This window comes from Rhodotorula paludigena (genome assembly GCF_050403205.1).
Source record: "Rhodotorula paludigena JCM10292 DNA, Rt_paludigena_JCM10292v1_ctg8, whole genome shotgun sequence".
NCBI lineage: Eukaryota > Fungi > Basidiomycota > Microbotryomycetes > Sporidiobolales > Sporidiobolaceae > Rhodotorula > Rhodotorula paludigena.
The window spans coordinates 41,193-60,930 of NW_027481450.1; the positions used below are offsets into that span (position 1 = coordinate 41,193).

General features: G+C 63.2%; 8 protein-coding genes across 8 annotated transcripts; 3 read left to right on the plus strand and 5 right to left on the minus strand.

Moving 5' to 3' along the window:
• Position 1: 1 nt before the first annotated feature.
• On the minus strand, positions 2–539 carry JCM10292_000069 (uncharacterized protein; the record flags this gene model as incomplete). Its single annotated transcript, XM_076647175.1, has 2 exons — positions 2–414; positions 479–539. The coding sequence occupies 2 exons, from the start codon at positions 537–539 to the stop codon at positions 2–4; spliced, it is 474 nt and encodes a 157-aa protein (XP_076507102.1).
• Positions 540–933: 394 nt separating this feature from the next.
• JCM10292_000070 (uncharacterized protein) lies at positions 934–2,115 on the plus strand (the record flags this gene model as incomplete). The annotated part of the gene is made up of 4 exons (XM_076647176.1): positions 934–1,389; positions 1,453–1,641; positions 1,698–1,830; positions 1,931–2,115. 4 exons carry the CDS (start codon positions 934–936, stop codon positions 2,113–2,115), a joined length of 963 nt encoding a protein of 320 aa, XP_076507103.1.
• A 270-nt stretch (positions 2,116–2,385) lies between these two features.
• JCM10292_000071 (uncharacterized protein) lies at positions 2,386–4,565 on the minus strand (the record flags this gene model as incomplete). Its single annotated transcript, XM_076647177.1, has 7 exons — positions 2,386–3,495; positions 3,687–3,746; positions 3,826–3,900; positions 3,968–4,045; positions 4,109–4,354; positions 4,414–4,476; positions 4,542–4,565. The coding sequence occupies 7 exons, from the start codon at positions 4,563–4,565 to the stop codon at positions 2,386–2,388; spliced, it is 1,656 nt and encodes a 551-aa protein (XP_076507104.1).
• A 1,069-nt stretch (positions 4,566–5,634) lies between these two features.
• On the minus strand, positions 5,635–6,124 carry PCC1 (chromatin DNA-binding EKC/KEOPS complex subunit PCC1; the record flags this gene model as incomplete). The annotated part of the gene is made up of 3 exons (XM_076647178.1): positions 5,635–5,827; positions 5,893–6,021; positions 6,087–6,124. The coding sequence occupies 3 exons, from the start codon at positions 6,122–6,124 to the stop codon at positions 5,635–5,637; spliced, it is 360 nt and encodes a 119-aa protein (XP_076507105.1).
• Positions 6,125–6,411: 287 nt separating this feature from the next.
• On the plus strand, positions 6,412–7,881 carry JCM10292_000073 (uncharacterized protein; the record flags this gene model as incomplete). The annotated part of the gene is made up of 4 exons (XM_076647179.1): positions 6,412–6,442; positions 6,573–7,560; positions 7,616–7,742; positions 7,798–7,881. The coding sequence occupies 4 exons, from the start codon at positions 6,412–6,414 to the stop codon at positions 7,879–7,881; spliced, it is 1,230 nt and encodes a 409-aa protein (XP_076507106.1).
• A 172-nt stretch (positions 7,882–8,053) lies between these two features.
• Positions 8,054–11,677, minus strand: PMR1 (Ca(2+)/Mn(2+)-transporting P-type ATPase PMR1; the record flags this gene model as incomplete). The annotated part of the gene is made up of 9 exons (XM_076647180.1): positions 8,054–8,362; positions 8,419–8,768; positions 8,827–8,970; positions 9,031–9,888; positions 9,947–10,108; positions 10,193–10,337; positions 10,444–10,780; positions 10,844–10,925; positions 10,984–11,677. The coding sequence occupies 9 exons, from the start codon at positions 11,675–11,677 to the stop codon at positions 8,054–8,056; spliced, it is 3,081 nt and encodes a 1,026-aa protein (XP_076507107.1).
• A 166-nt stretch (positions 11,678–11,843) lies between these two features.
• Positions 11,844–14,616, plus strand: JCM10292_000075 (ATP-binding protein; the record flags this gene model as incomplete). Its single annotated transcript, XM_076647181.1, has 12 exons — positions 11,844–12,123; positions 12,223–12,265; positions 12,328–12,506; positions 12,574–12,734; positions 12,795–12,884; positions 12,955–13,029; positions 13,095–13,462; positions 13,529–13,769; positions 13,837–13,875; positions 13,963–14,073; positions 14,195–14,245; positions 14,419–14,616. 12 exons carry the CDS (start codon positions 11,844–11,846, stop codon positions 14,614–14,616), a joined length of 1,836 nt encoding a protein of 611 aa, XP_076507108.1.
• A 300-nt stretch (positions 14,617–14,916) lies between these two features.
• On the minus strand, positions 14,917–19,579 carry JCM10292_000076 (uncharacterized protein; the record flags this gene model as incomplete). The annotated part of the gene is made up of 25 exons (XM_076647182.1): positions 14,917–15,007; positions 15,072–15,189; positions 15,251–15,270; positions 15,333–15,938; positions 16,002–16,101; positions 16,163–16,294; positions 16,357–16,466; positions 16,529–16,583; positions 16,635–16,691; positions 16,752–16,787; positions 16,845–16,888; positions 16,947–17,057; positions 17,117–17,176; positions 17,234–17,363; positions 17,421–17,503; positions 17,568–17,766; positions 17,824–17,951; positions 18,007–18,332; positions 18,388–18,524; positions 18,581–18,666; positions 18,724–18,873; positions 18,931–18,950; positions 19,013–19,147; positions 19,211–19,270; positions 19,334–19,579. The coding sequence occupies 25 exons, from the start codon at positions 19,577–19,579 to the stop codon at positions 14,917–14,919; spliced, it is 3,240 nt and encodes a 1,079-aa protein (XP_076507109.1).
• Positions 19,580–19,738: the final 159 nt, after the last annotated feature.

Consider the following 19,738-nt stretch of genomic DNA (forward strand, 5'->3'; position numbering starts at 1 on the left):
ACTAGTAGTGCGGCCAAATTCCCCTGCTCGCTAACTCGCCAACATGCCCGTCCGGGTCCTCAAAGTACAGCGACTTGCCGCCCTTGGGCCACTCGACCTTTCCGAGCACGCGCACGCTCTTGTCCGCAAACTCGCGCTCCCACGCCTCGAGGTCTTCGGCCTTCTCGACCGCGAGCGCGAAATGCGTCTTGAGCTTGATCGCGTCCGCCTCGCTGCCGCCGGGCAGGCCGTGGCCCGGAATGAGACCGCGGTTGTCGGGCATGGGCGAGTCGTCCGTTGTCGCGCCGCGCTGGAAGAGGAGGAGCGTCGTCTCGCCAAGCGAGAAGCCGGCCATGCGCGGCGTGTCGAGGTACGGCTTACCGAGGCGCAAGGTCGACGAGTAGAAGTTTACGGATGTCGGGAGGTGGCGGGCGTCTGCGAACTGGAGGGTCAGCACGCGCGAGACGGTTCCTGCACGGAAGGAAGGGAAGGCGCGGACAGAGGCAGAGCTCGAGAACGTGCGTGATCTTCGGCAGCTGGGTCGCCTGCGCGAGAACCATCAGCAAAGCGCTCTTTTGGATCGCAGGCTGGGGAGCGAACCATGGTGACAAATTCAGACAAGTGTCGACGAGCTGCAGAGGGAGACGGCACCGGAAGTCAGCCTTCAGATCGCTCGTCTGCGCGATGGCGCTACCTGCGGGTCCTCGCACGACGTGCAACTTGCGCAGGCGGCGTCAAGAGCGAGAGGAAAGCTGTTCGGGCGAAGTGGGGCTCACGGAGAGAGGACGAGGAGGAGCGGAGCAGCGCGGAGAGTCAGAGCAAAGCCGGCAGCGGAAGCAGTGGTCTCGAGAGGGTCTGGAGTGCTCAGTCGAGCTGCTTCTGGCTGTGCAGCAGGAGGTGGACCGGTCTCAAGCGTTCATCTCTTTGCTCGGCTCTGTCTCCGTCACTTTGGCGATGCCGCGTTCTCCAAGCCCAGACGGGCGCAGCGAGCGCTCGCACCGCTCCAGCTCGCGGCACGAGTCTCGCCGCGACCACCGCGACGACCGCGAGCGCAGGAGGAGCCGCTCTCCGCGCCGCCGCTCTCACCGCGACGACGACTACGACGACCGCGATCGGGACCGCAGCAGGCGCGAGGACGACCGTGACAGGGCGCGGGACCGAGGCAAGGAGCGGGAACGCAGCCGGAGCAGGAGCAGGAGCAGGGATGACCGGCGCAGGAGGGACCGCTCGAGGTCAAGGTCGAGGTCACGGTCGCGCTCGAGGGACAGGGACCGGCACCACCACCGCTCGAGTAGGCGCAGGGACCGCTCGCGCTCGCGGTCGTACTCGTCGGACTCGGGCGACGACCGGCGCGAGTCCAAGGAGGATCGCAGGCGGCGCAGGGAGGAGAAGAAGGAGCGCAAGGCCAGGGTCCGTCACCGCTCTCGACCTCGTTCAGGCTCTCCAAGAGTGCTCACGCGTACATGCCCGCAGCGCGAGGAGAAGCGCCGAGCCAAGAAGGGCCTCAAGACGGTCGAATGGGGCAAACACGGCATCCTCACCGAAGCCGACTTGTACACCAAGGGTGACGAGTTCTCGGCGTGGCTCATCGGCGAGAAGCACATCAACCCGGGCGTCATCTCGAAGCAGAAGGAGAAGGAAATCTTCCGCGAGTTCATGGAGGTGCGTCCCTTCGGCTCTCGCCTTTCACGTCCCTCTCGCTCACACTGGTCTTGCAGGACTACAACACGGGGACGCTGCCCAATGAGAAGTATTACGACCTGAAAAAGTACGAGCAGCGTATGGCGGCCGTCCGCATGGGCGAGACGGTCACGCGCGACGACTCGTACGACTTCAACAAGGACCTCGAAAGTGCGTCGCAGACTCTCCCTCCATTGCACTCTAGAGCCGATGCTATGATTAGAGCTGCGGTTGAAGGCTAGGACTCGCGCTCACCGAATCATGTCTGCAGACGCTCGCGCTTCGCAACGCCGCGGCGGCGCCTCGACCTCGGGCGCCGAGCAGCTCATGGACCGCCAGCGTCTCGAAGAGCTGCGCAAGGTGCAAGCGGACCGCGTGCAGCGCGAAAAGATGCAGCGCCTCGGCATGGACGTGAGCGAGAACTTGGGCGTCCGGCTCGAGGACAAGCTCAAGTAGGTCGCTTCCGGGACACGCACATGCAATGCTTCCGCAGCATGTTATTGCCACCGGACTCGATCGCGAGACACGAGAGAGCTCACGCGGATTGCGAGCGGGCTAAGCTGATGCGACTGGATGAGTGCACGACAAAGACGATGGGCAAAAACAGCGGTATGGAAAGACGGTGGTATCGGTATGCAAGGGGTTTGCGTGTAGACAGATTGATCAACAACAGGAGCGAGTTGGAGAGTAGAAGGAGAAACGAGACGATGAGAGCGGAGAAGGAGTTTAACCGGGAGCGGCTTCGTCGCCGCTCGAGTCGTTCGGGCTCTTGCCGCGCGCGACGCGGGCCTTGCGCTTCTTGCGCACCTCCTTGACGGTTGCCAGCGCGAGCGCACGGAAGCCGACCGTCGGGGCATCGTCGTCCTCGGACGAGTCGCTCGCCGAGAGGTCGTACACGTCGTCGAGGCGGCGCAGGCGCGCCTGCAGCTCGGCCTCGGTCTCGTTCCGGCGCGAGCGCCGCTTTTTCGGCGCTTTGACGCGCGACGGGACGGGCGGCGGCGGCATCGCTTCCTCGTCCTTGACCTCCCCCGCAGCCGACGAGCCGGCCGCTGCAGCGCGAGCGCGAGCGGCACTGGCCTTCTTCGCGCGCGCAGCCGCATCCGCCGCAAGCTCGCGCGCCTTCTCAATGTCGGCTCGGCGCATCTCATCAAAGCGATACGGATCGGGCAAGCAGTCGTCGAGCGGCTTGTACCTCCACGTCGTCGTGCGGACCCACAGCGGCAGCGATCGCTTGCGCACGTCGGGCGGGAACGAGACGATGTCGAGCGCCTCGGGCTCGAACCCCTTCTTCCAGTCCCGGTCGTTCTCCACCGCGTCCGTGAACGCGACATCGTCGCCGATGTGCGGCTGGTCCACAAGCGCGGGCACGAGGTCGCCCCACCACTCGGGTCCCGTTTCGACCAGGCCGAGGCGATTTCGCGGTGACGGCGGCGATGCAGGCGGAAGGAGCGGCCGCGAAGTGGAAGCGGCCGGCGGGCCGTCAAGTTCGGGGCTAGTTGGCGGCGAGATGACCAAACCGTAAGCGGGGTGAGGTGCAATGAGCTTGAGGCGAGGGTGGCGCGAGAGGAGAAAGGGGATGGCAGCAGCGGGACCGTTGGGAAGAGGAGGGGGACTTGGCGGGATGCAACATCGCTTGGGCGGCTGCTTGCCGAGGGGATCCTGGATGCTCAGGCGTTGTGCAGGCGGGAGGGGCGGTGGGCGATGCTGAGGCGGTGGCTGCGCTGCCGAGATCGCATGGGAAGGGGCGGTGGGCGCGATAGTGCTAGGCGCCGAGGGCGGAGCAGGAGGACAAGCTGGTGCGGGGACATGGGCGCGTTTGGGACCGGCGGCCGGGGTCTTTGTGCATGGAAGTCAGCATGATGCCGATGCTCGCAATTTCGGTGACGGGGACTGACGAAAGGGGCTTGCGCGGTGGCGGTATTGAGGAATGGAGGAGCGCGAGGAGCCGGAGGCTTTGGTAGCGGGTCATGCTGCTGTGAGTTCCGAGTGAGCTAGGGTCGTGCCAGCAATCATAGAGGTGGACTGACTGCTGATGCTGCCGTCGTGCGCTTGAGGCTCGGAGCGGTAGTCTCAGCGGCAGAGGGAATCTGCAAGCCGACGGGGCAGCGGCTCAGCATGCGTGCGAAATGTAGCAAGCTTGTGCGCCTCGGAAGGTCACATGCGTACCTGAACAGCTGCTCCAGGCGTCTCGGCCTGCTGGACGCCGTTGGGCGCGTTTGAAGGCGATGGAGGTGAGGCAAGCTGCAGACAGGCGGTAGCGAGATCAGCTTTTGACAACTTCTGCTGATTCCTGTACACTTGGACGTACCTGATCAGCTCGCGCGGTGCTCGTCGTTGCGTTCTTGCGCGGGCTCAAGGTTGCGGAAGGCGAAAGAGCGGCGGCGACCTGTCAAGAGCGAGATGTCAACGCGCACTACTCGGCGGCATCGGCAAGGATACGCGTGCTCACCTTCTTGCGCGGCGTGTCTGGAGTATGGGAGCGGCGGCGCTTGCTCGCAAGGCCATCGTCGCGCCCGACGTCTGCCGGCTTGAGGGGGCCCAGGAGCGGTGCGGGCGGTGAAGGCGGGGGGCGAGCGTCGCGCGGCACCTGGGCGGGCGAGCGCCGCGCTGGCGAGGGCTCCTTGTGCGAGTGCGCGGGCTGGGCGGGCGTAGACGCGCCAGGCGAGGCCGCGGCGGGCGCAAGACGGGGCGTGAGCTGCTCGAGGGACGATGAGAACAAGTCTGACGCTTCTACGGGGCAGCGACGGAGTTTACCTCGGACGAGAGCTCGCCGTCCGAGTCGGACAGCGTGAGGTCCAGCACCTCCGCCGCCCGCATCTGCCGGGAGCAGGAGCCCAGAAGGTCATCAGTGGGGAACTTGATCTCCTTCTCCTCCTGCCCACCCTGCTCAATCTAGTGCTAGACATGCTGGAGGGCAAGCATTACGTACCTTCTGCACAGCCTGTGCCGGCAGGCTGCCAGGCCCAGCCCTGACAAGGTGACTATCAGGAGCTGGACTTGTCCGTCTTGCACCGCGCGCTCCTGTCGCATCCATCGCGTTTGCCATCTCCTTCGTTTCTTGTCCTTCTGGCTTGGCTGGCGCTTTGACTGAGTTCTGGTCTTGGCGCAAGCCTGGGAAACGGCTGTCTTGTGTGGCGCCTGTGTCAGGACGCGCAGCGCCAGTGGGCAAGGCGCGCGAGTCCTTGAGCAAGACGCTCGGACTGCCAACCATGCCTACTGAAGACCCGCGCGTGTACACGTTGCGCGCTCAGTGTTTGAGGATGCGGCGGGGGAAAGTGGTGGGAAGGAGGGAGAAAGGGGAGCGATTTGAGCAATGCGGAGCCTCTCGCTCGCGGGCCTGTCCACAACCTGTTTTGCGTGGTTCAGAACCTTGTCTCACACAGTTATGCACCGGATTTAACCTCTTTCAGCTTGCTTTGATGGTTGAAATTGAGCACAAAGGCCTCAACCCTGGGCACGCCCTCAATCTTGCACACGTGGCGGACCGGACCCTGGGCCTCTCAAGCACGCCTTCCTCTCACTGGCGCATGTGGCAGACATTGAAGCCTGCTCTCTCTGGCTCCTTTGCTTGATTGCTTGGGATCTGTGTCAGGGGTGCGGTGACGCAGAACTGTTAAGGCTTGTGGACGCGGAGTCGCGGAAGACACTGTTGTTGAGCTGGACAGCCGCCTGCAGAGACCATTGGCTCCCAAGCCTCTCACGTCTTCTTGTTTTGCATGCAGGCTGCCATTTCCTGAAGCCTGGGCCCGGACCCATGGCAAAGGAGCGCAGGACAACGGAAAGCGCAAGCATTGTCACTGCTGTTCACGCAGGCTAGTGTACTTCACTGGTTCCAGTATATGCTACAAATGCACAACATGGTTCTACATGCAGAGAGCAGGTTAGCAAGTGTCTACAGGAAGCAGAACCAAGGCCTGAGGCACAAGGCCGGTGTCACTCAGGGACTTACCAACTGCAAAATTCTCACTGGGAAAGCTACCGTGCACCCTCCCAACTGCCCATAAGCCCTACCTCCAAAGAGGGAGCAGTAGGCTCAGTCTTGGTCCGCCCGGCTCCAACGATGTCCTCCGGGCCAAAGGTGTGCATGGTCTGCACCACCAGCTCGACATCGGATAGGAAGTGGTCCAGCGCCACACGAGCTTGTGCCACCGTGGCTGCACGGAAATTTCTGTGGGGAACAAGGGAGGATCAGCTGAGGTGGAGGAGAGGAAGCGGCCAGGGAGTCGAGCGCACGCGACGAGCGTCGAGCCATCCAACGTGAGCTCGCGCGAGAGCTCAGAAGGTCGCAGTGGCTTGTCGACCTCGACAACGCGCTTGACCAGCGTAGCGTTCTCGGGGGCGGGAAAGGGGATCGAGAGGGACCTGGTAGAGGGGACGAAGGAGTGGTAAGCACGGCTCGGTCGGGGCGCAGAGCCTGACGAGCGCACACAGAGTACCATTTGGAGCGATCTGGCAGGCCGGCCATTGTCGCTCGGCGAGTCTGACGAGAGCGAGGAAGCGAGAGCGCAGGTTGACCTTGGACCAGAGCATGGCGTGAGCTCGCGATGGCGCCCGCTGAGCAGAGCGCCAGCTTGCACGACGACAACGATACTCAGCAACGCTCTCCTTGTGCACCCGTACTTTCAAACGCCGGCGTTGTTGTCGCTGATCCCGCCGCTTCTTCATCAGCTCTTCGTCCCGGCATCGCTCTTCCCCAGCCTCTGGGCAGGACAGAAGGCCTCGCAGCCGTGCTTGTAGACCTTGTGAACCTCGATGAGATTGCGGAAGCAGCTCTGCAGGAGGGGTACGAGCTGTCTGGTCCTCGCTTGATCGAAGGGGGCGGTGCAGAGACGGTCGAGGGTGTCAGATCCGGCGCAGGGGGTGTGTACGCTCTCACAGACATGCGATTGATACTGACACGCCTGTCGATGCAGAAGAACCCTTCTCGTTCGCGCGCTATCGCCGTCTTCCGGCGACCGCTTCGCGTCCCACTCGCTCGGCTGTCGCTGCCGCTTCCTCCAGCGACTCGGGCCTGACCTACGTCGACGAGCCCGTCGGAGGAGCGACCCAGACGAGTACCTTCGCGCTGCAAGGTCGCGCCAAGCGCGCGTCCGACGAGTCAGGGCGCAACGCGATCGGTGCCTCCGCACCGTCGAAGTCGCTCGACGCGCCAGTTATGGCTGCGAGCCCCGCTCAGCAGCGCACATCCCTTCGTGCTACCGGCCTTCCGCCCTCGGCTTTCTGCCTCCCGCGCGAGCCCGGCGCTTCGCCACGCCGAGTCCCCTCCAGCGCCGCCGCTGCTCCGCTCCGCTCTCCTGCGGCGCACAAAGCGCAAAGCGGCTTCCGCCCCGCTAAGCTCGCTCGTCGTCCCGCTGCGCCATTCCTCGATGCCGATGCCGCGTCTGACGAGCTCGCTGGCGCTCTGGGCGAGGACGAGACGCAACTCAAGGAGAATCGGCCGGAGCTCCTGCTGCCCAGGCGCTCGCGCAGCCGCGTGGAGGAGTGGCGCGACGAGGTGCTCGCGGCGTCGGCGGCGCGCAGCAGCAGCAGCAGTGCGAGGGCGGGTGCGGAAGCGAAGGGGAACGCAGACCTCGTGCTGCGTTCTCCGAGCAAAGCGGGCGGGCTGCAGCAGGACGAGCATGAGCCGGACGAGGCGAGCTCGACGCAGAAGAAGCCGAGGCGTCGCACGCCTGCGGCCGCAAAAAAGCGCACTGCGGCGGAGGATGCGGCGGATCACGCGAGCCCGCCAAAGCGCCGCTCGACGCGGAAGAAGAGCAGCGGGAGGCGGCAGGACGAGAGCTTCGGGGGCGCGGACCAGACGGGCGTGTCGACGGCGGAGCTCGTCGCCATGCTACCGAAGCGGGCCAAGGTGTTCGGCAAGACGAGGGAGAACGAGGAGGAAAGTGAGGAGACGGACTACGAGTGCGTCCGCTTCAGTCTCGATCATCGCCAACTCAGCTGACCCAGATACACACAGCCGTCAGCCTTCGCGCAAGGAGACGAAGAGCAAGCCCAGGGCCCGCGCCGTTACGCAGTCGAAAGGCGGCGGCAAGTCGCCGAAGCGGACGCGCAAAACGAGGGACCAGGACACGAGCGACGACACGGTCCGTTCGGGCTCTCCCCTCGGCGATGCCGCTCTGACTCCGTGGCCTTCTACAGGACACGCAGCTTCGGAAGGAACAGGCTCGCAAGAAGTGGGCTGAGGTCGACAGCTTTGCGCTCGAGGTGGAACGCACGCTTTAGCAGGATACGGACGATGCAACGCGCAGCTTTGTCTCTCGGTTGCGCCACGGGCGTCAGAAAGCGGGTCCGACAACGAAGTGTTGCATGCGATGAGGGAAGCGAGCGAGAGCGAGATGCGCAGTACAAACACGAGTGGAAGACAGATCTACTGGAAGAGAGAGCAGGGGAGCGACTAGACAACCTGTGAATTGGTCCACGCCTCCTCGATGAGCTGCTTACGCTCAAAACGCCGGCGCCATTCGTGGATCGCCATGCTGCACCCGCCGAGGGTGAGGAGGACCGAGAGATCGCGGAGCGAGAGCGCCTGCGTCTGGAAGACGGACTGGAGGAAGGGGATGTAGACGAGCGAGAGCTGGACGACGAACGAGACGCTGACGGCGAGGAGGAGCATGCGGTTGACTGCGCCTTGCAGGAGCGGGACGTTAAGTCCGCGGTTCTGCAGCGCCGAGGCGAGGTCGAGGAAGACGAATGATGTGAAGGTCTGAAGAAAGAGCGAAATTAGCGCGAGGCGGGGCGGGCGCGATCGAAAGGGCTCACCATCGTCTGATCTCGCGCCAGGTCGGTGCCGTCGCCAAGCTCGCGGGCGAGGACGAAGAGAACGCCACAGATGATGATACTCGCCGAGAAGGCAACGCGATACAGCAATCGCCGCGTCAGGATGGGGGCCTTCTTCGGACGAGGCGGGCGTTTCATTGCCTCGCGGTCGACGGGGTCGACGCCGAGCGACTGAGACGGTGGCCCGTCCATGATGACGTTGATGAAGAGGATCTGCATGGCGTTGAGCGGGTTTGGAAGCCCAAATGCGGTCGACAGGGTGATGAGGGAGAGAGCGGCGACAGCGGTCGAGAGCTGGAAGCAAAGGAAGTTCTGGATGTTGACGAAGATGCCTGCGTGTCCAGCCTACGTCAGCGTTTCCTCGAAGGAGTCGTACGGCTCGAGGCACACCCTTGCCCTCCTCGACGGCTGGCAGCAGCGTGGCGAAGTTGTCATCGACGAGGATGACATCTGCCGCCTCCTTCGCGACGTCCGTCCCTCCTCGTCCCATCGACACGCCGATATCCGCCATACGCAGAGCTGGTGCATCGTTGACTGCAAGCACAAGAGCGAGTCAGCGAAGAGCCGCGACAATTCGAGGCGGAAGTAACGGACCTCCATCGCCCGTCATTGCCACGACTGCTCCTCGCGACTGGTACGCCTCGATGATGGCCATCTTGTGTTTCGGCGTCGTCCTCGCAAACACGGTTACGCCGCCTATCCGGTCCGCAAGCTGGCGCTGGCTTAGCAGGTCAATCTCTTTGCCCGTGAGCACACCCGCGCGGTTCCCGCCCGACGTCGTGCGGATCCCGAGCTGTCGCGCGATCGCGACGGCCGTCTGTTCGCTGTCGCCCGTGATCATGACGACGTGGATCCCGCCCGCGCTCAGCTTGGTAATGGCCTCGGCGACGCCCGGCCTCGGCGGGTCCATCATGCCCTGGAACCCGGCGAACGCGAGCGCGTCTGGGTCGGGCCCGAAGGCCATGGCGACGACGCGCAGGCCGAGCGAAGCCAGCTCGATCGCCTTGGACTGCACGAGCTTGGCCACGCCCGGGTCGAGCGGCGCTGTCGAGCCGTCGGTGCGTAGGTACGACCTGCAGCGCGCGAGGACGGGTTCGAGCGCGCCAGAAAGGTACGTCGTATCGGGCGTGCCCGCGGGCGCGTGCGTGAACGCGCCCGTGACGGACTGCGACTTGGTCTCGGAGCTGAAGGCGACTTCGGCCTTGCGCGTGAAAGAGGGGCGCTGATCGCTCAGACCGACGGTCTTTAGGACGTTCATGAGCGCCACCTCGGTCGCCTGACCGTGATACTTGCCCTTGTCCGAATGCGCGTGGTTGCACAGGTTGCCGACGAGGAAGACTTTGGCGCGCGCCTCGTCCGGCGAGAGCATTGGTGCGCTGTGGTCGAGGTCAAAGATGCCGGCGTCGACCGTGTACGCTTTGGTGACCGTCATGACGTTGGTCGTCAGGGTGCCTGCGAGGTTGAGCGATTGGTGGGAGACAAGCAGAGGAGAAGCAGTCGAAGCGCGCACCCGTCTTGTCCGAACAGATCACGCTCACACTGCCGAGTGTCTCGACACTCGGCAGCTTCTTGACGATGGCGCTGCGCTTCGACATACGCAACACGCCCAGAGCGAGCGTGACGGTGACAACGATGGGCAGACCTTCAGGAATGGCGGCGACGGCGAGCGAGACTGTGCGAAGACACCGCGTGAGCGCCGAGGCCGAGGTCATGGAGCCGACGCGCATGCCATCCTCGCACAGGAGACTAGACTTACCGCCGATGGTGAACATTTCAAGCCAGCTGCGCTTCTGCCACACGCCGATCAAGCAGATGACGCCGATCACGCCAAACGAGATGGCCGAGAGGCGCTTGGCGAGCTCGTCCATCGCAATCTGAAGCGGCGTCTTCTTGTCACCGACCTGTGCGATCGCGAGCGTCAGCTCAAGTTCTTACCGCCGCACCTGAGGCGCCCAAGAGTATGTGTGCAGATGTGTGAGACGGGACCGGAGAGCCGACAAGACGCACCTCCTGCATCATGCTGAACACGACGCCAAACTCGCTCTGCACGCCCGTCCCGACGACGACGCCCTCTCCCCTCCCGCTCCTCACGAGCGTCCCCATGAACGCAATGTTGCTCCGCTCGCTGATGGGCAAGCCGCCGACGCCTACCGCGCCGGCCTCGGTGATGGCGTCCGTCTGCTTGCGCGCGGGGCGCGTCTCGCCCGTCAGCGTCGACTCGTCGATCTCAAGGCCGTGCGCTTGCGTTAGGCGCAGGTCGGCGGGGATGCGGTCGCCCGTGTGGAAGGTGACGAGATCGCCAGGAACAAGGACGTTGGCGAGCTGGGTGCTCTTACGGCCGTTCCTGGAAGTATTCAGGGTTGTGAGCGAGTGCTAAGAGAAAGAGAGCAAACGGGAGAGGAGGTACCGAATGAGATGGCAGTAATGCGGAACGAGCTTGTTGAGCGCTTCGAGTGACTTCTCTGAGCGCTGCTCCTGCACGAAGCCGACTGTGGGGCAGCTTCGTCAACGATAGAAGCAACACAAGGAGCGCAAGGAAGCACGCACCGGTCACGACGATGATGATAGCCATGATGATGCTCGCCGCGTCGTCGTAATTGCCCACGACAGCGCTCACGGCGGCGCTTGCGAGGAGGAGCAGGATGAGCGGGTCCTCATAGAATTTGCCGACAAACTTCTTCCACACGGGGTCCTCTGCCGCAACCTCGAACTCGTTTGGGCCCGACAGCTCGCGGATTGCGGGGACTTTTGCGGCGTCGAGGCCCTGGCTCGCGCTCGTGCTGAGCGCCGAGAGCGCCTGGGCGATAGACTGGGTAGCAAAGTGCGCAGAAGGCGTGAGGGGCGAGGTGGTGTGCGCGAACGGGTGGTGCGAGTACCCGCCGGGCCCCGAACTGCCGTGCGCGGCGGGCGGGTAAGCCGAGGGCCCGCCCTGGGAGCTGCTCGACGGAGCAGAGCCACCATCCACGGGATCATAGGCGGTGAAGCGCGAGGTGACCTGGTGCTTGAGGTCGTCGAGAGCGTGAGACGCGGCGGTGCCAAAGTCGACGATGGCGTCTGGCTCGTGGTGGCGGACGAGCTGGGTCGAGTAGGCAAAGTGCGCGTCGGGCGGGAGCGGAGCGGGCGAGCCTGCGCGGGACGAGGGCGTCGACGCGGGCGAGGGGAGGAGGTGCGAGTAGCTCGTCTTGCGCTGCTGCTGCTGCGACTGCGGGAGCTGCTCGCTCGCCTTGAGATCGCTAGGCATCGTGTGCGGGCCTCGCTGCGCCCCGCCCAGCCCTGGCGCGCGCGAGAGGGACGAGGACCGAGAGCGAGAGAGCGGAAGCGGCGACGACGACGACGAGTTGCTGCGCGACTCGGGGCACAGATTCGGCTGGACGAGGGCCCGGTAGACTGTGCTGATCTAGCCCGTCATGCTCCCGCGAGCATCCCGCCCTCTCCTGCGCCCGTTGTTGCTGCAGCGCTTCACCCCACAACGGCCCTGGGCTGCACGAGCCATCGCCAACAACGCCGTTGCACCTCAAGTGGGCTACCAGGTCACCCAGTACGACATTGACAAGGACGACCGCGAGGCAGGGTCTTCTGGCGGAGCGAACGGTGGGCCGGGAGGGCCCGGCGGACCCGAGCGAGGAGGAGGAGGAGGAGGAGCGGGAGGCAACTCGGCCTGGGACAGCGCGATTGCCACTGCCGGAGGTGCGTACAGCTCACCGGGACGCTCTGCGCGCGGTCAGACTGCACCACGCAGTGCTGTCGCTGACCTTCGTCGTCCTCGCGTTTATCCGGCACGTGCAGGTATCCTCCTCGTCGCCGGTGCAGGCCTGTGCTACCACTACTGGTGCGCACTGCTCTCCTTCGTACGTCTGCTCGCCCGTTGACTCTTTCTCTCCCTCGAACAAGGTACAAGTGGGAGGTCCTTCGCAAGATTGAGCGGGCCTTCGCTCGCGGCTACGACCCTGTTCTCGAGCTGGCGCGCGCAACTGCCCGCGAGTCGGACGGCACCGTGCGCAAGGGCCGGGTGCGGCGCAAGGAGCAGGACTACATCGACAAGATCATCAATGGCGAAATCTCGGGAGAGTGTGCGTCGCCGCTTTCCTCCCTCCTCTCGACCCTCTGCCAATACAGACTGAACACTGTACTTCGCAGACCTCCTGATCATGGGGCCTAAGGGCGTGGGCAAGACGAGCATGCTCCTCGACGCCATGATCGCCAACGAGGCCGACGGTTGCGCCATGCTCGAGGCGCATGAGGACCCAGAAGTCGTACGCCTCCGCCTCGGCAAGGCGCTCGACTTCGAGTACAACGAGGTGCGTGTCCTCGAGGGCGTCGGAGCAGGCGCATGACGGCTGATAGAGCTTGTCGTGCAGGACTCGTTCGCCGGCTTGTTCCAGCGCCGCGATCCTCGCGAAGCGGGACCCATCCTCGACATCGAGCGCGCGCTTGCCAAGCTGGAGAAGGTGCGTCCCGGGCGTCGACCTCTTGGCCCTCCCGCGTCTGGACCAGGCTGATCGTCTTCCCTTGAAACAGGCCGCGATCCGCTTTCGCAAGCGGCGGAACCGCCCGATGGTCCTGATCCTGCAGAATTCGCACTTCATCCATGACGTATGTAGCTCGATCACTCTGCACCAGTGGCTCGTCAATCTGACTTGTGACTCGGCCTATTGCAGGACGAAGACGGCCACTCGCTCCTGCACATGCTGCAGCAGCGCGCCGAGTCTTGGGCGCAAGCCGGCGTCCTGACGACCATCTTCCTGACGGACAACTTCCACGTCTACGCGCACCTGAAGCGCAGCGCGACGCGCATGCACGTCCTCTCGATCCGCGACCTGACGCCGTTCGAGACGCACACGTTCCTCTCGGGCACGCACGCGCGATTGTACCCCGACAAGCCGCCCGTCACCAAGGCGCAGAGCTTGCGCATCTGGGACCTTATCGGCGGGAGGCTCTCGTACTTGAGCAAGGTCGTCAAGCGGGACGACATGGAGGAGGCGGCGCTCGGGCTCGTACAGGAGGAGAAGGAGTGGCTCCTGTCGCGGTGCGTTGCGCTTCGTCTGCTTGATCAGGGAGGAACGAGTCGTGTCTGATTTCCGAGATACCGCAGGCTCGGCATGATCCCCGACCACGACGACGACGTGATGGACTCGATGAAGGAGGCTTCGTGCTCGTTCCTCCTCTTCCAGGAGTTTGCCAAGCGCGCCGAGCGCGCCTCGCCCGAGATGATCACGGCCGTCAAGAAGATCGAGGAGCCGCTTGACGCGGAGGAGACTAAGGAGGCGATCGAGCTTGACCTTCTCAACGTCTTGCCTGACGAGCTCGACCCCAAGGTCACGTACGGCGAGGCGGTGCGTCTGCGCATTCTTCACTGGCAATTATAAGCAAGTGTTGCTGACCTGAGCGCATCCTTCGCAGCGTATCATCATGACCCGACCCGACTACATCGTCGACCTCGTGCGTGAACGGCCTCCTCCTTCCAGACCTTCCATACAGTCAAAGCCCGGGAGGATCTCGGAGCTGACGGGCTGCTACGCATCACAGGACGCCTGGCACATCATCAACGTCGATCGCTACCACCACGTGCGACCCGACAGCCGCTTGATGCTGAGCGCGTTCAAGGACATTGTCAGCCAGGAAGGCTTCCAGGAGGACGTGCGTCTTGGTTTCCGTTGCCTCCTCTCCTGCATGCCCCGCCCGGGGCGATGGGGCTTGACTTTGCAACGAGACCTCGCAAGAGTACCGGCTGACTCGCCTATGCCGCACGCTCTCGCAGTTGGACACGACGCGCGACCGTGTCGACGCCATCGAGAGTCTTCACCGCACGGTAAGTAGCCAAATTTGCTCCCTCCGGTTGTCAAGTCGCTCAGCGGACGCAGCGTTGACCGTTTCATCGTCTCGCCCTTTCAATCCCGCCCTCGATACCAACTTGCCCGCTATGGCACCCGAACTCGGCCTCTGCCATCCTCTTAACCCGCACTGTAATGTCCGCGATTGTAGCGCGAACTCACGGTCAAGACGGGCGACGGCGATCTCGGCGGCTTCCTCCGCCTCCGTATCGGCGACCTGCTCCCGCAGCACGAGAAGCGCGAGGACGACGACGAGGACGAAGATGATGGCGAGGGCTCTGTGGGGGTGGGGGAACCTGAGGATCTGGACGGAAAGGGTCCAGGACGGGCGCCGGGACACTTGGTCTGAGACCGGTGCTGGAGCTGGATTGGGCCGCGCTGTACCGAATATATTTGCCTGTCATCACTATGTCCTTCTCTCACTCCGCGCTTTGCTCTTGATGACAGGGCACACGGCCCACCTGACTGGTCTAGCGCTCTACATGCTTCTGCAGAAGCACGCTCCGCCTCCCTCACGAAGGCTGTTCGCACTTGAGACGGTTGCAAAGGCGTTGGCGTATATGTTCAAGCAACAAAAGGCACTACTGCGGTAACGCACGGCACGGAAACAGGCGGGCACTCAAAAGCGGGCTCCTCGCCCTCATTCACTTCACGGCTTGAAGTCGTCCTCATCCATCAGTCCCTCCTCCTCGATGCTCGCGTCGATCCATTCGGTCGTAACGAGGCGGCGGTACCTCGGCCTGCAGCGACAAGGGAACATCAATGCTGGACGGGGAAGAGAAAGGCAAGAAGCCTGCGACGCACTCGCTCGTGCGCTTGATGAGCTCCTTGTATCGCTCGGGGACGAGCTTGGTCACGATAATGTGCGTGAGCTTCGGGTCGGCGAGGTCGTCGGTCATGGTGCCGTGATTTGCGACGAAGGCTGCATTCGAAAGAGTTAGCGCAGCAGGCACACCACATCAGCGAGGCTTGCTGTGACGCACCTTCGCGAGCTTTGTCGAGACTGTGCGCACACGTTCAGTGGTTAGTGATCAAGCAGGGCATGGAGCATACGCCATGACGGACCTCGAGTCGGCGCGTGCCTGCACGCGAGCGGGCTTGTCCGACTCGGTCAAGCCGTTCTTGACCGCCGAGGGCGCCGTGTCAAAGTAAGCGACGAGCGGACGGAAGAGGAAGTCCGGGTCGAACTCGCGCGCATCGCCCTCAGCAGGCACCAGGCCGACGGGCGCATCCGTGAGCGCATCAGGGTCGAGCTTGAGCTTGTCGACCTTGGCCAGGTCTTCCTCCTTCTGGCTGTTCTCCGTCGAGTCGAGTTGCATGCGTCCGACGTCCTGATTCACTTTGTTGACCTCGGCGGGCAGCGTGCCGCGGCGGGTGAACAGACTGACGTCGAAAGGCGAGGCGGGACCTTGGTCCTCCGAGTCGGACGCCTGCTGCACCGCTTGCTTGCGCTCCTTCTCCTCGTCGTCCTCAGTCTCTGGGTCGTCCTCGCTGTCCTCGACGTCTTCGCCGCGCCAGCCGCGGTCCCGCTCCGGCAGGAAGGGCGCGGCGAGTTGGCTCGTCTGCGTCGGCGCCTCCTCCGTCTCGATCACGTCCAAGCCCTCCATGCCGTCCTCTTCCGCCTTGTAGTCGTCCGAGGCAGCAGTCTCTTCGCTCGCATGCACGAGATAGCTGCGGCGCAGGCAAGGAGTCAGGACAGACCGACGCGGGCGACCGACCTGAGAAGACACTCACCGCTTGAGCGGCGGGAGGCGACGTTCCTTGCGGATGCTCTCGAGAATCCAGTCCGGGTGGTAGACGTCAAGGTTCTTACCGCCCTTCCGGCTCGAGATGCCTTCATCGAGATCCCGTGTGAGCGAGTGCACCGACTTGAAGAAATGGCAGGCTGAACGCACCCTTATATTCTGACGCGATGACAATGCGATCAAGCTCCTCGGACGGGATCTTCTGCATGAAGTTGCCGCCATGCTCGACGATCTTCTTCTGCAGCTCGTCCTTGAGCTCGGCGGGCTTGGTCGAGAAGATGACTGCAGGGCACACGCGTCAGTCAGTGTAGATCTGGCGTACTCGGCGAAGCGAGCGGGCGCACAGAACGTAATGCCGACGAAGATGCTCGACTTGGCTTCGACCTTGCCGACCGCGGTCGAGACGGAGCGCGCTTTCGTCGAGCGTCCCGTGCGCACTGTCTTATTCTTCGCACTAGCAGAGCGACACTACCGAGTTAGCTTCAGGAGCGGAAGCGATTAGCGCAGTATGCGCACCTCAAATCATCGCCGAATGCACGTTTCTTGGGCATGCTGCGGAAAGCCAAAGCCGCTGCACTCGGCTGTCAGTAGGTGTACATGTATACTAATCGCGTTGACGTACTGGCAAAGTCGCACGAGTCCTTGATCTGGTTCAGGTCGTCACGGATCTTGACAGCGCCTTCAAGAAGCAAGTTGGATCAGCGACGAGTGACTGAGACAGTGTTCGGTGCCAGCGTACGGGGGAACCGAAGCGTCATGCCGGCGCCATACTCAGCTGATATTGCGACTTGTCAGCTCGGAAAGGTTGCGAGCAAGCGTCAGAGTAGCTCACCGCCGCCGACAATCTCGGCCGCCTTGACCTCGATGATGAACGAGCTATACGGGTCGCAGGTCAGTCTTCCGTACGAGCGATAGGTAGAGCCAGAAGACGCACTCCTCCGGCGCAATCAGCACGTCGGGCCATTCGCTCACCGTCTTAAACCAAGACGGGACCGTCTCGGGCTTCTTGCGGTCGAACTCGATCCACTTGTCCGCCTTGTTCTCGCTGTGGATGAGCTCAAGTCAGTCGTCATGGCGTGGTGTCAGGATTGGGTACATACGCACATGATCCAGGCATAGTCGGAGCGAGCGAGACCCGAGCCGACCTTGGCAAAGGAGCGGATGCTGCCGTGGCAAGCTCGTCAGCACAGGTCCCGGGTGCTTGCCTGAAGATGTGCATACATCATCTGCCCGTCGACCTCCTCACGGAGCCCAATCAGGTAGGAAGCGAGCAGCCCGCCGCGGCGACCCTGGCCCCAGTATCCGCCGACGACAAGCCCGTCAATCTTCTCGCCAAGCTCGTCCATGTATTCTGCAGTAGAGCGGAGTGAGCTCTCAACGAGGGGTGACGGATTGCGAGGAGGCGTACCGGGCTTGATCTTGATCCAAGACGTCTCGCGGCCGCCGAGAGCGTAAAACGACTGCGGATTCTTGACCACGAGACCCTCGCCGCTGCCGCATAGCAAGGCGAGTCAATGCGTGCGAATTGAGCCGAGCAAGAGGAAGTCGCACGTACCGCTCCTCCAGGATGCGCATGAGATACTCGCGAATGTCCTCCACCGACTTGCCCTTGGCGCAGTCGGCGATTTCGATAACGCCCTTCTTCGGCGTGATCATGCGTGCGAGCATCTGCTTGCGCTGCCACAACGAATGGTTGATGAGCGCCCTGCCTTCACCGTTCTTGCCCTTGAGATACAGGATGTCGAAGACCTTGACTGCGTGGGCGAGACTGAGTCAGTGCTGCGCAATCGAGTAGCACAGCGGAGACGCACAGCAGGGACGCGGGTCGTTTGGGCCGATGTGCGGAGTCTTGGTGAGCGCGAAGGTCTTGAGGTTGCCAAACGGCATGTACTTCTCGATCGTCGGGTCCCACACGAGCATCTCGCCGTCGAGCACGATCCTGAGGTCCGAAAACGTTCAACAGCTGTGCGAAAGCGCGGACGAGTCGGACGCACTGTTCGACTTCGGGGTTGATGCAGTCCTGGATGAACGGCGTCAATGACCCGGACCGGCTGTCCTTGCCGTACAGGTACGTGTAGTCCTTCGCCCTCCTCGACGAGTAGTGGTACTCGTCGCCGAGCTTGTGCAGCTGGATGCGCTCGCCGTCGAGCTTCTCCTCGACGATGAACTCGTTGGATGCGTATTCGCCCTCTTTGAGTACACGGTTCGGGTCGGCCGTGCCACGCGAAACGCGCATCGCCTTGATCACGTCCGAGAGACTACGCTGGTTGCGCCAGCAAAGCATGGGGCGGAAGTCGCTGCCGGGCGTGACGGTGAAGTCCTAGAGTTGACGGTGTCAGCGAAAGAGCGGGGCAGCGAATCTCGGGGCGGCTCACCTCGTGTTTAAGGTGCTTGTGCGGGTCGTACAGCTGCCAGCACACGCGCTTGATGTCCGAACACGTGTTGAAGAGCGAATTGGCGTCTGGGTGCAGGCTGTCGAAGATGGTCTTCTCGCCCATGCCGATCTTGAGGTCTGCGCCAGTCATTACTTAGTGCGGGAGCGGATCATCTGAAAGGGTTTCGACGCACCGCGGAGGATGATGCGTATAAGCCACTTCATTTCGTTCGGGGTCATCTTCGAGGTGCAGCGGCGGAGGATGCGCGAATGCTCCTCGCTGTGGAAACGGACGCAATCAGCACCGGTCAAAGAGCGCTGAGTCGAAAAGACGCACATCAGGCTGCGCTTGTTGCCCTTCTCGTCCGTCGGGCCCTGCCTCGTGAAGGCGAGGTCGTCGAGCACCTGGTTGGCCTCGTCGACCGTCGTCGGGCTGATACGGTGCACGACCATCGAGCGCGACTTGATGACATCCTTGGCCACCGAGCTGCAGGTACACGGTTAGCAGAACGACATGGCGACACCGGATGAGCGAAATGCGCACGCGAACTCGCCGGCGGCAGGCTGTTGCGGAACGAAGCGTAAGTCTCAGGACGGCTGAGCTCACGTGACTAAGTCTCACGCACGTCCTGAGCCGTCGGGACCTTCCAGTTGATGAGCTTGAGCGCATCCGAGCTGTGCGGCGGAAGGTCGAGAGCGTTGGCAATCGCTTTCGCGAGCTTCTGCTCCTTGAGGTTGTACGTGCGGCGGCGGTTGTCGCGCTGAGAATCGAAGTACGCTCTGTGAGCACTATACGCCTTCTGAAGAAGCCGATTACGCCGCACCTCGGGCAGCATGAGGCGGATGAGCGGGTAGAGGTCCGGGCCCGTCTCCTCACGCCATCTCTGCGGGAGTCGCGAGCGGGTCAGCGCGAGCCTGACAGGGCTCTACAGTGCAGTCAAGCGCACCTCGAAGACTCGACGGAGAATGTCGGCCTTCTTCTCGTGCTTCTTGTGCTTGTTGCGGGTGATCGACTCGAAGTGCTCAAACAGCTCGCACACGACGCCAAAGGGTGGGGTCGGTCCGTTCTCGATGCCGGGAGGCTTCTCGAGGTCGTCTGGGCGCGCTTGCTGGAGCTCGCCCTCGCCCTCGCCGTCATCGTCGTCCTCGTCGCGTTTGCGCGGCGGACGCTCGGCTTTGAAGTTCCGAGGCATGGTGCGCGCGCGTGTAAAGCTAGCTGCAATATTCTCTGAGCCTGCGAGCGCGTCACTACGGCCTCGCCTGCGGTGTGCGCAGAACAGCAGCAGCGGAAAGAGCTCAAGGGGGCGGTGCGGGGGTCAACCGAATGTCAATTGGGTCTCGCGAATTCTCTC